The 15,623-nt window shown below is 35.8% G+C and overlaps 1 protein-coding gene across 2 annotated transcripts in view; it reads left to right on the forward strand.

Annotated features, from left to right (window-relative positions):
* The window catches only part of FMN1 (formin 1), a 357,503-nt gene that overhangs the window by 169,153 nt on the left and 172,727 nt on the right, over positions 1-15,623 (forward strand). For both annotated transcript variants that reach the window (XM_043989842.1, XM_043989841.1), the window contains one exon: positions 10,237-10,324. In XM_043989842.1, coding sequence (XP_043845777.1) covers positions 10,237-10,324 — 88 coding nt within the window. The remainder of the gene's footprint in view (positions 1-10,236; positions 10,325-15,623) is intronic.

Below are 15,623 nucleotides of genomic sequence, written 5' to 3' on the forward strand. Positions count from 1 at the left end.
CCACACCCCATTCTCATGTCCATCTTATGCATTCCTTGGCAGCAACACCCTTGCCATAGGGAAATGCTTACTATATTTTCTAAACCCATCTTGGGTGAAGGGGAAAATGTCTGTTTTTCATCTGGGATGTGTGAATGGGAGATTTTTAAATAAAGATAAGGATTAAGCATGGGAGTACCCTCAACATTCCAAAGAACACAAAAACTGACTCCCTTCTTATTTCATCCTTAGAAGGAATTTATCTCTGATCTCAGCAAGTTTCAGCTACTCTTTGTGGTGACTGTAATGTCTGAGGTTAATCATCAATATAGCCATCTCATCTTGCCAGAACTTCCATGAGACTACCCTGTTAGAGCAGTGGGCTGGGAATGAGAAGACAAAAAAGATTTTAGTCCCAGCATGGTCATGGATTTAGGTGTTATACCATTGAGCCTCTTTCTTTCTCATTTTGTCCTTGATTAAAAAGGGGTTTGTACCACCTGCTTTTCACTACTTGATGTCTTAAAGATAAATGAGGGCAGCTAGGTGGCACAGTGGATAAACCACTGGCCCTGGATTCAGGCGGACCCGAGTTCAAATCTGACCTCATACACTTGACACTTACTAGCTGTGTGACCCTGGGCAAGTCACTTAACCCTCATTGCCCCGCAAAAACAAAAAAACAAAACAAAACAAAACAACAAAAAAAGATAAATGAAAGGCTCAGCACGAAAGCTCTTTGCTCCCTTTAGAAGAAGAAAAGGAATCTGGAAATGTAAGGACTGAACCAGCCACCCTCTCTGATGTGCCAGGAATGGCAAAGAGTGGGGTGGGATGAGGAAACATCCATGGAAAGGCGGTATAATAACAACCACTTCAAGGTTGCAGAATTTTAGCATATGCAGATATAAAGAATAAATAGGTGTTTAATAACTTGTGAACACAAAGATGGAATAAATTTTGTTTAAGATTTTACTCTTTTGCTGACTTCCTGTTGCCATCTTTTTCTACAATAAACATTTAGTTTTCTAACATATACTTTATATGTCTGTGTATTTATACACATGTATGTATGTATATATGTATAATCTCCTCTCACTATGTAATAAGATCTCCGTCCTAGATAATTGAATTTGGATTGCATTGAGCTGAAAATTGTACCCTGACATTCCCTGGCCAATTTTTTAAAAAAGATACATTCTGTATATTCCTATTTCTCTTTTCTGTTTTATCCAAATGCCTTCTTGTATCTCACTGAGCAAGGCAAATGGAGATTTGGTAAGAAGAGATATGAACATACAAGTAAATACATGAATAAAACTTTTAATGTATGCATCAAAATAAAAGTATTAAATTTTGCCTGGCATATGGCCAATGTTACTAAATGCTTGTTACCTTGTGTCCTCAAGTTTGGTAGCATTAGACTTTAAGCTCTTCGAAGAGAAGGACTCTGTCCTTTGCATCTGTATTACCAGCCTTCTCAGTGAGGGCCTTAGGAAGAGAAAGAACTCAAAATTAAAATTAAAAAAAATATATATAATATGAACTTAATCACCAAACATGAACTTTTCCATATTTAAAATAATCTATTATTTAGAGCTTTAAAAGAGGGATAACGATAATGATTCAATTTATGATTTCATTGAAAAGAACTCTCTTATAAATAAGAGAATTCCCTTTACCAAAGCAGATTGTTACCTTTTCTTCGCTGAGAGGTTAAATAACTTTATTATAGCCACAGAGTTGGTTTGTGTCAAAAGTGAGACTTGAATCCAAGACTTCCTGGTTCTGAGGTTGACTGTCTACTATGTATCTCTTGTTCTCTCTCCTGTCACATAAGGCCATAAGATATAAAGAAAACGTGTGGCTTATGGAAACCCCGAATCTGAAATTAGGAAATAAAAATGTTAGGGTCACACCCAAGGACTGAGTACATACTTATGCCAAACACAAAGTTGACTGTGGGTGTTATACAGGACTGGGTGATTGGGGCAGAGAAATTGAAAAATGGATCCCCTACTTCCTCTAAATCGGAAAATACGGTCTAAAAGAAAAAAGATTTCTACATTCATACTGATTTCTTAGCAGAATCCCATTCATTCTGCTCTCAAAATTCTAGTCAGAGACATTCATTTTTATTTAGTTCTTCTTTATTTGTCTGCCAAGTCAATCCAGAAAGTTTCAAGGTGTCTGTGGACGTGAAGCTTTCACTGGGCTTTCAATCTCTCCCTGCCTGCCAACCCTCACCTGGCTGAGTGGAAAATATATTATTTTTCCAAGAAAGTAAATATACCTTCCCTTTTCCATCTTAAAATTCTATCATTTAAAAATCCTTTTTTTTTTTAAAATCAAAAACCCTAAAATGTACCTATGAGAAATGGTAACACTGTGGACACCTTTAATAAGGTGCTGGCTCTGAGGGTCCAGGTGGGGGCTTAATTTTCCCCTTTCTGGAGAGCACTGCAACAGTTGCTTGGGCAATGGATGAATGCATATGTTTGACATGTCCTTTTACTGGCATGAGGTAGGAGTCTGGAAAGGCTTTGCTTTTAAACTAGGCATGTCTAATAGGGTTTAATGCAACCTGCGAATTTACCCCTGAAACAAGGTCAGCTTTTAGGTCAGAGGAATGCTTTACAAATTGCACTCTCTTCCAGACTATAATTATACCTGGGAGAAGTTAGTATGCTGCCAAGTTCAGCAGACTCCAGATATGACCAAGATAAACTAGAAGCTTTTTAACACCACCTTCTCTCCTCCCCCCCCCCAAAAAAACAACCAAAAAACCCTGAATTTTTCAGGACATGATATAAAACAAAACATTTTTCTATACACATGCACCAATATACACACCACCTTGAAGTCTGTCAGGCTATTATTTTGGGGATAGGGGTGCCTACTGTTTTCTGTCTTAGGATTATAGGTCACAGAAGGGTAGAAATAGATATGGAAGAGACCTTAGGAGTCATACAGTCTGACTCCTTCATTTTACATATGAGGAAACTGAGGCCAAGGGAAGTGAAGTAACTTGCCCAAGGTGACACAAGTAGTTAAGTAGTGACAGGATTTGAATCCAGGTCCTTAGGATCTAAATCCAGATCTCTTTCACTGCTATGATTAATTACTTGTAGAAATAGTTTTGTAGTAGAAAAATAATTTTGAACATATAATAAATAATAATTTTTGTAATTAAAAATAAACCAAACACCTGGCAGACCTTTCTCAAAGAAGAATTTTTTGTGTGTATCTGAGTTTGTGTTTTTTCCTAAAGATGGGGGGAATGTATTAGACTTCTCAAGTTTCATACTAACCTCAGGATTTTATGATTATGTGATATTCTTTTGACAGTTTATATACATATACACATACACACACACACATATATGTATATATATATATATATGTAACTTCAGTGTAAATGCTAGGTCCCCTATGCAAAATTTCACAGAATTCCATTCATGCCCTTCCCCCAACTCTAGCTCACCACCATGTACTTTCTTCAAGTTCTCTCTTTATTTTTTCCTCCTTTAAATTTTTTTTCTCTTTTTTTTTCCCCTCCATGTTCTCATTTTGGGTTTGGGAAGGAAAGAGGAAATGGGCTTTCTATAAGACTACCAAACACTTAATGAATTGTTTTGAGCTATTGTTAGTATTATGATATATACTTTCAAGGGATTTCTTGATATTTTCTCTGTGTAATGATTCCCCCTTTTGCTTTTTGAAATGGTATGACTGAATGATTTGGGTTGTTATCATTCATCAGCAATCATGCCTTAAGGAGTAATATTTCAGTACTTTTCACCACCTCAAAAGCCCCTATTTTTAAGAAGTGCTGGTGTCTAGAAGTATCCCAGATTCTTACCCCAGGGCCCATGTTCATCTGGTATGGTACAAATCATATGATGTAGAGAGCACTTCTCAATTCACACAGGGAAGAGATTTGGGGCATTGGACTTTGAGACTCAGTTGTACTACTTATTCCCTGTATGCTTCTAGGATAATCACTTAACCTCTCTGGGATCATCTAAAATGTCTAGGCTATCCAAGACGCGATATCTTCCTTCAAATTCAAAATCTCTGGGGTAGAATTGTCTTTGTGTTATTGATTAGATATTCTATAAATGAAGGAGAGAGAAATATTTTGGCTCAGAAATGAGTTTTATCAATACATATAGATTTTCCTGTCATCTTGTAATACAAAGAGTTCATGGAGTGATTTGGAGTTATGAGACATTTCCTCATAGATGTTTTCCTGTTAGGAGACCAGAGATATAATAGTCTCCTGTGGCATTTAACCATTTCTTCTTTCTTGTCTGTGTCTTTAATCACTTTAATCTCAAATGCTGAGAACTAAAGAAATAGTACAAGAGAACCATGTGCTTAGACCATTTTCCTATTATCTGTCAGGGTTAAAAAATACAGAGATGTTTGATATAGTCGAAAGAACACTGGCTCTGGAGTCAGAGAACCCTTGGTACAAATCTGACCTCTGAATTCAGGTTCTCCTCCTCATTACCTCTCTAATGTTGGACTTGTCATTTAACTTCCTAAGGCTTGTTTCTTCATCAGTGAAATGAGTGGTTTGGATTAGATGGCCTCCAGGGTACCTTCCAACTGGAGATCTGTGATCATATAATTCTTCCAACCATTGTGTGTCTTCTGTTGATGTTTCCAAATGATCCTGTCTCACTTCACTTATGGTTCTAGAATCCCCATCACATCACATTTTATGTGATTGTATAATACTGTTATTTATATGTTTTAAGGGAATAAGCATGCACAGTTAAAAGACTTCCAGTGCTGAGGTATTCAAAAAAGAGTGGCAGAGTTCACACAGTGTGATTATTCATTCTGAAGGGTTTATCCTGAATACCACTCAGCAAATAAGGCCATGGAAATGAAGGCTGGAACAAAAATCTGCCAGCTCTGACTACCTGTGTGACCATGGGCAAGTCAGGACCAATTTCGACCTTATTTTTCTCATTGGTTCAGTGAGAGAGTATGGTGATAAGATCTTTTGACTTTCCTTCCAGTTTTAAAATTCTGCCATTTCCAAAGAAAATTCTATGCCAGGAAGCCCATTTTATGTTTTAGAACCAACTTGTTTATAGGTAGTCTAATGTTTTTCAGGGAACTTAGTCTCCAAATATTACTGAGCATGACTGCCACAGTGAGTCAAGAGCTTGGGAATAAAAAACCAGTCTCCTGAGATTCTGGAGGTCCACATCTACCAGAGCACACTGTGAAAGTATTTCTCAGATCAGAAAAAGAGGCCAAGGTGACTTAGTACATTAAAACCAAAAGCTGTGAAACAAAAACAGAAAATCTAGTACTTTACCTATATCCATATTCTGTTCTTTTTTTTTTCTGTTCCTGCATTTGATCCATTATTCTAGGTTCTTGTGTATATTTTAGAACCTAACTTTGTCATCTAGAATATTGCCTATCCTTTTCAAACTTTGTATCATCTGGAAATTTGATAGTTGTATGATCTTTACCTTCATTTAGATATTTAATACTTCAGTGGATGCCATACCTTGGATACAGGTATTCCTTCCATCACTGCAAATTGCAGACTATTCATACTTTCTCAACCTATGTGATTATGTGATGTTTAAAATCTAAATGTGGGGTTACCTTAAATTAGAAGCTTTAGCACCAGTCTTTGGGCATTATACGTTTATTAAAGCATACTTGTTATTAGAAAAAAAGAATACATGGAGTTAAGAAAAGGCATATCTATCCTAGAGTTTCCAGCCTCATCTGGTTCTTCCTCAAGTCCTCCGCTATGAGCCTGCTTCAACCATGAACTCTTCTCAAACTGAGTGTGGAAGCTTCTTATAGGTCTGGAGCAGAGGCAGTCCTTACACACTGCTTCAAGCTGATTGGTTAGCAACATCCAAATCCATTGGTTCACTGGACTTGAAGGTGGTCTCTAGTTGAGTTCAAAGTCTTTAGCTTCTGAGAACAATACCTTCTTAAGGGCCTGCCAGGTGTGGTTACAATCTAATTAATTTAAGTAGGCTAATCAGCAAAGTCAATCACACTCACTTAATTCAATCAGTTTAGATTAATCTCCAGGTGGACCTTTGAGTATCTGCCAAATCCCATTATTTTCTCACAATTATTACCCATGTTCTTTAATGAAATCCTCTATAGATTAACCTAATGTGGTAGAGGCCTTCCCTTAGATCTTTTCATGTTCCATTGGTACCATTACAGCACTTAAGCTGTCCATCTCTTATTTCTTGCTTGATATCTGCTCCTCTATTCTTTTTTTCTATCATATATTTGCTGACTAATATCCCTAATGGCACTTCTTACATTGTAGAAAATATTTTGCAGTCTACTTATAAACCTGTTGTGTATCTCTCCATTTCCCTACTACTTTGGGGGGCGGGGTGGAGTTGTGGTATGATTTAAAACTATATGACATGACTTAAAGCATGTAGGTGGTTTTTGTTGTTGTATGTTTCTTTTGTTTTTTAAAGATAAGGTTTGGGGTTGATGAGTAAATTGAAATAATTAAAAACATAGAGCTTAGTTTCCCCAAATATAGTCCTGCCTGACATCTTCCTGTCCTCTTCAGTGAGATTCATGATTACTCAAAAAAAGATAAGCATTAACAATTCCAATGGGAATAATTAAATTTATGAAAAATGCTAATTGCATAACTTAACATGCAATCCAGTGATCAATCTATTTAGTTAATACTTTGGTACTTAGGATTGGTGCTACAGCTACACCTTTAATGTAAGAGTTGGATAAAAACATTTATAAAAACAGAATCAAAGACAGAACTGGGTGACACTATTTAAAAAAAAAGTTCTCCATATTGACATGAATCTATTTGATCATTGCTTTTGGGGTTTGTTTTTTCAACCAGTTTTATAGTAAATGAATCTCACTCTACTGTCTTCTAGCTTACATATCAAAATCTTTTCCATAAGGATATCATGAGACTGTCAAATACCTAGCTGAAAAATAGGTATACTTTGTCTAAGAAATTCCCCTGATCTATTAAACCAGCAACCCTGTCAAATAAGCAAATACATTCAAAAAATATAAATTCGTGCCTTTTTTGTTACATTCATTCCTGAATGTACTCCTGTCTATTCTGTCTATTGGGAATCCCTGACTTCCCAGCCTCTGCCCCCCTCTTTGCCCCCCTGTTCCCCTGGTATTAGCCTCCACCTTGATCCTCCCCTGTGATGCTTCCCTTGTAAGAAACATTTAAAAGGGGGAAAAGTACAGGAAAACTAAGCAATACATTGACCAGATTTGACAGTATATGCAACATTCCAGGGCCATAATCCCCTAATTCTTTGATGAAAGGAAGGCAGTCCATTTTTCCCATCTCTTCTCTGGAGCTTAGCCAAGTCATATTAATTCTACACCATTCAGTTTCCTTTTATTATCCTTTCAGTTTATGTTGCTATAGTAATTGTGTGTAATGTTTTCCTGATTCTGCTTACTTTGTGTCAATTTGCATGTCTTCTCATGTTTCCCCAAATTCTATATATCCACCATTTCTTAGCAATATCCAATTATATTCACATACCACAATTTGTTTAGCCATTCTTTAATCAGTAGGTGCCTACATTGTTTTCAGTCCTTTACTACCATGAAAAGTGCTGCTATGAGTATTTTGATGTATATGAGACCTTTCTGTTTTTTACCATTGACCTTCCCCTTCTTAACCTTGGATTGAATCTTTGGATCATTTAAATCACTTCTTAATATCATTCCAGTTTGCTTTAATTAGATCAATTCAAAGCTTTACCAAGTATATTGTATGCCCGTCTTTCCAAAATCTATTCAACATTAAGGATTTTTATCTTAAGGCATTTTTTTTTCCAATTTGCTAGGTGTAAGATGATATCTCAGCATTGTGTAGATTTGCATTTTTCATAATATAAGTGATCTCAAGCAATGGAATTTGGGTAGATGTAACATTTTCTACTTGATTAAAGTTGCTGGGAAAACTGGAAAGCAGTTTGCAAAAACTTAGATTTACACTGACATTTTACAATATAGACAGCATTAAGATCAAAAGGTCTAAGTGACCCATATATCAAAAATTATACTGTAAGAAAGTTTTAAAGGAACCAAATTATGTACTTTTCATACCCATTGTAGAGAATTCTTTGTCAAACAAGGGACAAAAATGATTACAAAAGACAAAATGGATAATTTTGATTGAATAAAATTGAAACATTTTTTCATGAACAAAATCAGTACAACCAGAATTTTTAAAAAGGAAATGATCAGTTGGGGAGCAAATATCTCAAAAGTCTGATATTCAAACTATATTTGAAATCAACACAAAAATAAGACCAAAAATCATTTCACAAAGAATTCCCCAAACATTATTCCCTAAAGAATAGAAAGTTTTCAAAAGATTTATGGACTATTAGCAATGATATAACAAATTATTCTAAATCCATAATAAGAGAAATGCAAATCAAACCAACTCTGAGATTTTATTCCAAACTCAGCAAATTGGCAATGATAATAAAAAAATACCAAATATCAAAAAAATATGAGTGTCAAATAGGATGGAGAAAGACAAACATACTAATATAATGCTGATGGAACCATGATGTGGTCTGAACATTTTAGGAAACAAATTGGAATGATGCAAAAAAAATGATTTTAATGTCCCTATATCCTTTGACCCAGGTATCCCACTGTTTGATGTATACCCCAGGATTGTCAGTAATAAAAAAGCAAGATCCCATTTATACCATCAGTGGCTGCTCATGGTTTGGAAAGTGACAAAAAAAATTGTGGCACTTAAATGCAAAAGAAAATTGCTGTGCTATAAGAATATAGCTTTGCATTTTGACAGATGTTCCAACAACACAATGACTACCTATCTTTACCAAGCATGCTAAATTCTTCTCTCTTATATATATCTAACTCTTAAAAATTATTTCTGGCATCTTTTCTTACATTAATCAAAAGGACTTTTACTATTTTCCTTAGGAAATTTCTTCATACTCATAGCAAGCTCACTGTGAGAATTTTTCTCCCTTGCCCAAACTCCCTTTTCCTGGCTTTACTCTATTGGTCTTGGTTGTCACTTCTCATGCCAACTTACTTGGTCTGGTAATTTCAAAGCTTAATTCAGATAAATATCCTTATTTATTACATTTGTTGTTTCAGCTATAATCAGAATTAAGTTTGATCATACTTACTTAGAAATAAAACCAGAGGGGCTCTCACAGATAATCTTCACAAATTCCAGAAAATTCTCGACACATCCTAAAGGCAACGACCAGACAGATACCTTACTAATCTGTTGGCCCATTGATCAAATATTTGTCCTCGTTATTAGTCTAAAATGTCTTTTTCCTTGGCATGTGTCCTCTTAGCTACTTTGTATATCTGGACTTGATTAAAATGTATGTTTTAAAGTATATATTTCCTCCACCCTTTTTTATTCCCTATTCACTGATGAATTTTCCTTGTAATTTATTTGTTGTCCTCATATTACAAGGAAGAAGCCAACATTCTCCTAGTCAAGCCTAAACACATCCCAGATCAGTTTGTTCTTTCTCTTACTGCTACTGTGATGGTGGCAACAAATTTAGCTATTTAATAGAAATATAGTGACTAGAAATGCCAAAGAAATGGAACAGCATGACTATTTGTCATTAATTATCTTGTGATCTGATGTAATATCACCTTTGTCTAAAGAACTCAGAAGAATTGGCATGTACATGAATAGAGCACTAAATTTAGAATCAGATGTGAGTTCAAATCCTGCCTTAAATATTTACTAGCTTTGTGATCCTGGGCTAATTACTTAATCTCTCTCAGGCCTAATTCCTTCATCTAGAAGGAAAATTGCATAAGATAACATATATGTGTGTGTGTGTGTATATATGTATAGTGCTTTTATATTAATTTATGTATATATGTATTGCTTTTCAAACCTCCAAGTTCTATACAAATGCTAGCTAATAATATTATTATTGAATATACCATCTAGTGGGTTCTTAGTTTATTTCCATGATGTACTGTGAGTTTGAAAAAAAGCACCCTAATATCACTGATTTACAGATAAGGAAATTAAGGCCTCAGACACTTGACACGTACTAGCTGTGTGACCCTGTGCAAGGCACTTATGTTAGAGAAGTGTCATTTAGTATTATTTGAAACTCCAGTTAGCTCTTCCATACTTAATACAGTTACTGAAAGATGGTACTACTTTTTGGACTGGTATCATGTCTTTTTTTTTTTTAATTCTAGATTATCAAACTGCTGGATGGAAAAAGATCTCAGACTGTGGGAATCTTGATATCTAGCTTGCATTTAGAAATGAAAGATATCCAACAGGGTAAGTCTTCTCTATTGTTTCATTTATTATTTTAAAAAATTAATAATATTATTATTTTGTACCATGATACTGCTAAAAATAGAATGAGTTTTACTAAAGGATAATTTATATGTGTCTGTTTTCCCCTATTCTACAAATGTCTAATGATTTTGTTCTAAAAGAATAATATTATCTAGGAAAGGGAAGCAGTTCCAAAGCCAAATTGACCTCCATGCCATACCTGTTCTGAAAGCTGACTGTATCTGAAATGAAAACACACCCCCTTCCTCCTTCATACTCAATTGAATGTAAATTCTTTTTTTTTTCCATTTCACTTGTGATGTGTTCTGATTACAGTATTTTAGAAATATTTTAGTAGTGTATGCACTGGTTTTAGCAGTGAAGAAACTCTGATTTCTCTACTTCCCATCAAGGTTTGTCTGTCAAACTATTTTGTTTTGGCTTCTGTTGAGGCCTCTTAAAGTCCCTGAACCAAGAGGCTCTGCTTTGCCTTTACAGGGAGCTCTGCATTTGTTAGGTGTTTAATTTCTTGCTCCAGTGGTAACACTTAAAAAAAAATCTATTCAGAGATATAAAAAATGCCCCCATACCAGATGGTGGCTACACCATAAACTATAACTGGCCTAGCATCTAGATCCATGTTGAAATCAAAGAAATAAGAGGGAATCTTAACCACATAAGTTGCCTTGAATTAGATGGAAAGAAGGAAATGGACTTTTGAGAAGATTTTTTTTAGTTTATGTTGCCAAAGACATTTCTTCTAGAAGTATTATTATAAAGTTTTAACAGTAATTCTGATTTGGAGGAGATTTTGTAAAATGGCAAACCCCAGTCTTGGTCAGGCAAGTGCCATATGCATTGTGATGATATGTTCTCAGAATCATGTGTAGCCAATATCATTCCAAATTCCAAATTTCTTGGGTCATGGCTTCTTTAATTCCCTTTCCCTTTGCTTACTGTCACTTACCTGTTAATCATTATGTCAAGGGGGACTAAATAGAGTCCTTCAAAAGGGTAGGATTTCCAAAGGTATCTCAAAAGATAGAAACTCTGAGGATTTAAAAAAAATAAGAGGATGCTGGCCAAAGGAATAAAATAAATGCTAGAGATGAAATGAGTCAACTAAGACCAGGCCAGGATGTTCAAGGGGAGCTGGAAGAACAGGAAAGAGGCAGTGAATGAAGTGGGTGAAGGAAAAGCATTTATTAAGTGCTTACTATGTGTATGTATTGTGCAAAGAGCTATGGATACAAATAGAAAAAACTGAGAGTGCTTATTCTCAAGCATCTTCCAGTCTATTTAAGGGAACCAGCTTATAAAAGAAAGTCCAGTTGAATGGAAGAGTAAAAAAAAAAGACAAATTTCATGGCAAATAGCAAAAGCATAGGGAAGTAATAGGAGGCAATTATAAGAAATTGCAAGATACTAGGAGGAAAAGAATGGAATGAAAACTGAATTTGGAAGGATGAAAAAGCCTGGCAGAAAAGTTTCTAAACAACAGAGATGCATACAATGTTACTCAAGTGGCAAACATTTTCAAATAAAGAAATGAACATCTGCCTAAATATGTTGATTATGTAAATGATTTTGGACTAAAAATAGCTGATTAATGGAACGAATACACCAAAAAGACAGTATTTCTCAAAATGTGAGGAGTGACCCCTAAAGTTTTCATTGGCAGTCCTTAAAGAGGCCTTTCACACCAGGTTATCCACCAGGTTGGCCTTCTTTGAGATCATCACTAATACTAGTTTAGGTAGTTAGTAACACTGGGGACAGACTTGACTTGCTAGAGTCATGATGTCATGGCCCAGTCCCTGGATTTGCAATCCAAAGACCTGCCCATGAATTCTAGTACTGCTGCTTTGTACCTGCATAATCATGGTGAGTGACTTTGCCTTACTGGACCACAGTCTCCACATCTAAGACTTCAGACACCTGGGCTAAATGATCTCCAAATTTTCTTCTTCTTGTAAATTCTGTGGTCCTAAATTATAGGCTAGGTCATATGTTTCTAAGAGTAATAAATAAAGAGAAAAAACTGAGAGTCCTTATTCTCAAGCATCTTCCAGTCTATTTAAGGGAACCAGCTTATAAAAGAAAGTCCAGTTGAATGGAAGAGTAAAAAAAAAGACAAATTTCATGGCAAATAGCAAAAGCATAGGGAAGTAATAGGAGGCAATTATAAGAAATTGCAAGATACTAGGAGGAAAAGAATGGAATGAAAACTGAATTTGGAGTCACAGTACTTAGTCCTGCCATTTAAAAACCTGTGTGACCCCTAAACAAGTCTGTCATCTTCTCTAGGCTATAGTTTTCTAATCTATAAAATGAGAGTGCTAGCTTATCAGGGGTTCTTAACTCCAGTGTCTGTGAATTTGTTGGTTTTAAAAAATACATGTCTTGAGAATTGTATTTCCATGTAATTGGCTTCCTTTGTAAGCCTTTGAATTTTATTTTTTGTATTTAAAAACATTATTCTAGAAGAGGGTCAATAGACTTCACCAATTGCCAGATGGGTCCATGCCACTAAAAAGGTTAAGTATCCCTGGCTCATATGCAGCACCAAATTCTCTGAACCTAAGACACTGATCTATCAGACCTCCAGACAAGCCTCTCTCTAAAGTTAGTGAAGTATTCCCATAGGAAAGTGGAGGAACCACTATGAGGACAGAAGTGTCTTCACTTTTATGGAAAAGCCTAAGTATTCTGAATGTCAAATCATGGGGATGATATAGCCAGTTTTCTCCTGGAGTATTATCTGATAAGATTTCACTGCCATGTTTATAAGTGAAGCCAAACCTTCCACACACTTGCTAGTAATAAAGACATGGCAGGGTACTCCATAGATAATAGCAGATCTGACAATATAACATTATATTCAATAGGCCAGGACTTTTATGACACTCTGCCCACTGTCTGTTTCAGTGGTGTCTGGTAGAATATTCATCATCAGAAATAGCACACTTAGCTCATCTCCGCCCCTTCTCCCCCTTTCGAAGATCACTCATCTGCCAGGAACCTGCTTACATGGAGGAAAAATGTGTGGTCAGTTCTTTCCTGTTGATGAAAATCAGAAAATCATAAATTCCTAGGACTGGAAGAGAAGCGAGGTGGTCATTTAGTCCATCCCCCTGCCTTCAGCACCTGAGCCATTCCCAAAAGATGATTGTCTGCCCATTCTGAAAAATCACCAGCTTCCATTAGTAATGCATTCCAGATAGATGTGGCAATATAACCAGAACATAGTCTTCTTTTTGAGATGGTTGACTGACGCAGGCATCTGAAGGTCACTTAGGACCATCAACGTCATTTGCAATTTGCTTTGCATGTGCAGTTGCAAGAGACAGAGAGAGCAACAGACTAATTTGTATTGTCCTCTTACCAAAAAGATTCCCATTTCTAGCCTGGCCTGTGAGAGTCCAGTGAGTGGAAGTCTTAGACACGAGGTAGATAGAGCTTGATGTAAAAGTAAAGTAGGTAGTTATTAAGTTATTAAAAGAAATATGAGAAATTGTCAGTGACCCAGAAAATGGGTGGAGGGGGGATTGAGGATTAGAGCAAGTACTCTGGTGGCTCTCAGAATATTGTTTTTCATTGGTGGCTTCATTATCTCATTGATGATAGGGTAGAACACAACCTTTCTCTACCTTCTTATCCTATTGAACCTTTGACTCTGTTCTCCTGCAAAGTCTCTTATAGGGGTCCACCCAATGTCCTAGAGGTCTTCAGCTAGGTCTTTTAACATTACTTGGATATAAGTACAATATTTAGCCCATCAATGTGTTCTTACTACATAACTTGCCCACTTCTTTTCCCCATCATATATCTCCTGGATGATATATTTCATGTCATTTTCTACGTATATCATTGTTGGTAATTTGTCAGAGCTTGTCGATATCCACCACATATTTCTTCATTTTCCTGTGGATTACTTGCAATTTTTATTCTTCATAGATTGTAACATTCTATAACCATTAGCCATAGAGCATTATCAGAAAAATGTGTTTCAAAAGAAAGGGCTTGCATGCTACTTTCGGTTTTTCTACTTTATTCTTCATAATACTCAATAAAAATTAGGAAAATGGACATCAAAATAAGTCACACCAAGCAAACTGGCAGAGACGACAAAATTTGGAAGTAATGTTGGTAAGAAAGACAGGCATGCTATTAATACACTAGTGATCCAACTGTTCTGGAAAGCTATTTGGAATCCTGCTGAGAAAGTGACTAAAATGTCAATACCCTCTAACCCAGGGATCCCACTGAGAGATGGACACCCCAAGGAGAGCATTGGCAGAAAGGCCCATATACCAAGGATAATCATAGCATCAATTTTTGTAGCAGCAAAGACTTAGAGGGGGGAAAAATTAGATGCCCATTGGTTGGGGAATGGCTAGAATATTAGTGTTCAGTAAGAGATGACAAATATAAATAATTGAGAGAATCATAGGAAGACATATAAACTGATGTAGAAAAAAGTAATCAGCAAAGTGTAGGAAAGTGGGATCCAGGTAAAGGATATACAAAGTGACATCAACAATGTAAATGGAAAGAACAAAAAAAAATGTACATAGTGTAATTATGATGACCAAATTTCACCCTATAGACGAATTGAGAATATATGTCTCTCTCTCTCTTCTTTGCAGAGGTGGTAGATCATGGGTATGGAATATTACATGTACTCTACAATTGATGTGTTGATTAGTTGTGCTGATTTTTTTTTTCAACTTTTTTTTCTCTCTCTTTTTATATCTTTGTTAGAGGATAATGCCCTTTAAGGAAGGGAATATATTTGGAAAATAAAATTATGCAAAACGAAAGAGGTTTGTTTTTTGGTTTTGGTGAGAATGGATGACCAAATCATTGATTTCATTGGTATAAAGAATGAAAAAGAGAAGCAAGACATTCATTTACAGGATTAATTTCTAAACCCTAAGTCTTTATATTCCCAGTCCAATGTCTGTCTCCTACAGTTTTTTGTTTTTTTTTGTTTTTGTTTTTGTTTTTTTAGCGAGGCAATTGGGGTTAAGTGACTTGCCCAGGGTCACACAGCTAGTAAGTGTTAAGTGTCTGAGACCAGATTTGAACTCAGGTACTCCTGACTACAGGGCCGGTTCTCTATCCACTGCACCACCTAGCTTCCCTGTCTCCTAGATTTTATTTCCTTTAGCTTTAATTGTTTCCAGACAGATTTGTTGAAATATCAGTGCTAGTTAAAAACCGTTAATTTCCCTATAGTTCAGAAATACAATGTATATGATGCAGGTCATTTTAGAGAAGATCCAAAAGAATTTCA

Source organism: Dromiciops gliroides, chromosome 2, assembly GCF_019393635.1.
Source record: "Dromiciops gliroides isolate mDroGli1 chromosome 2, mDroGli1.pri, whole genome shotgun sequence".
NCBI classification, from domain to species: Eukaryota; Metazoa; Chordata; class Mammalia; order Microbiotheria; family Microbiotheriidae; genus Dromiciops; species Dromiciops gliroides.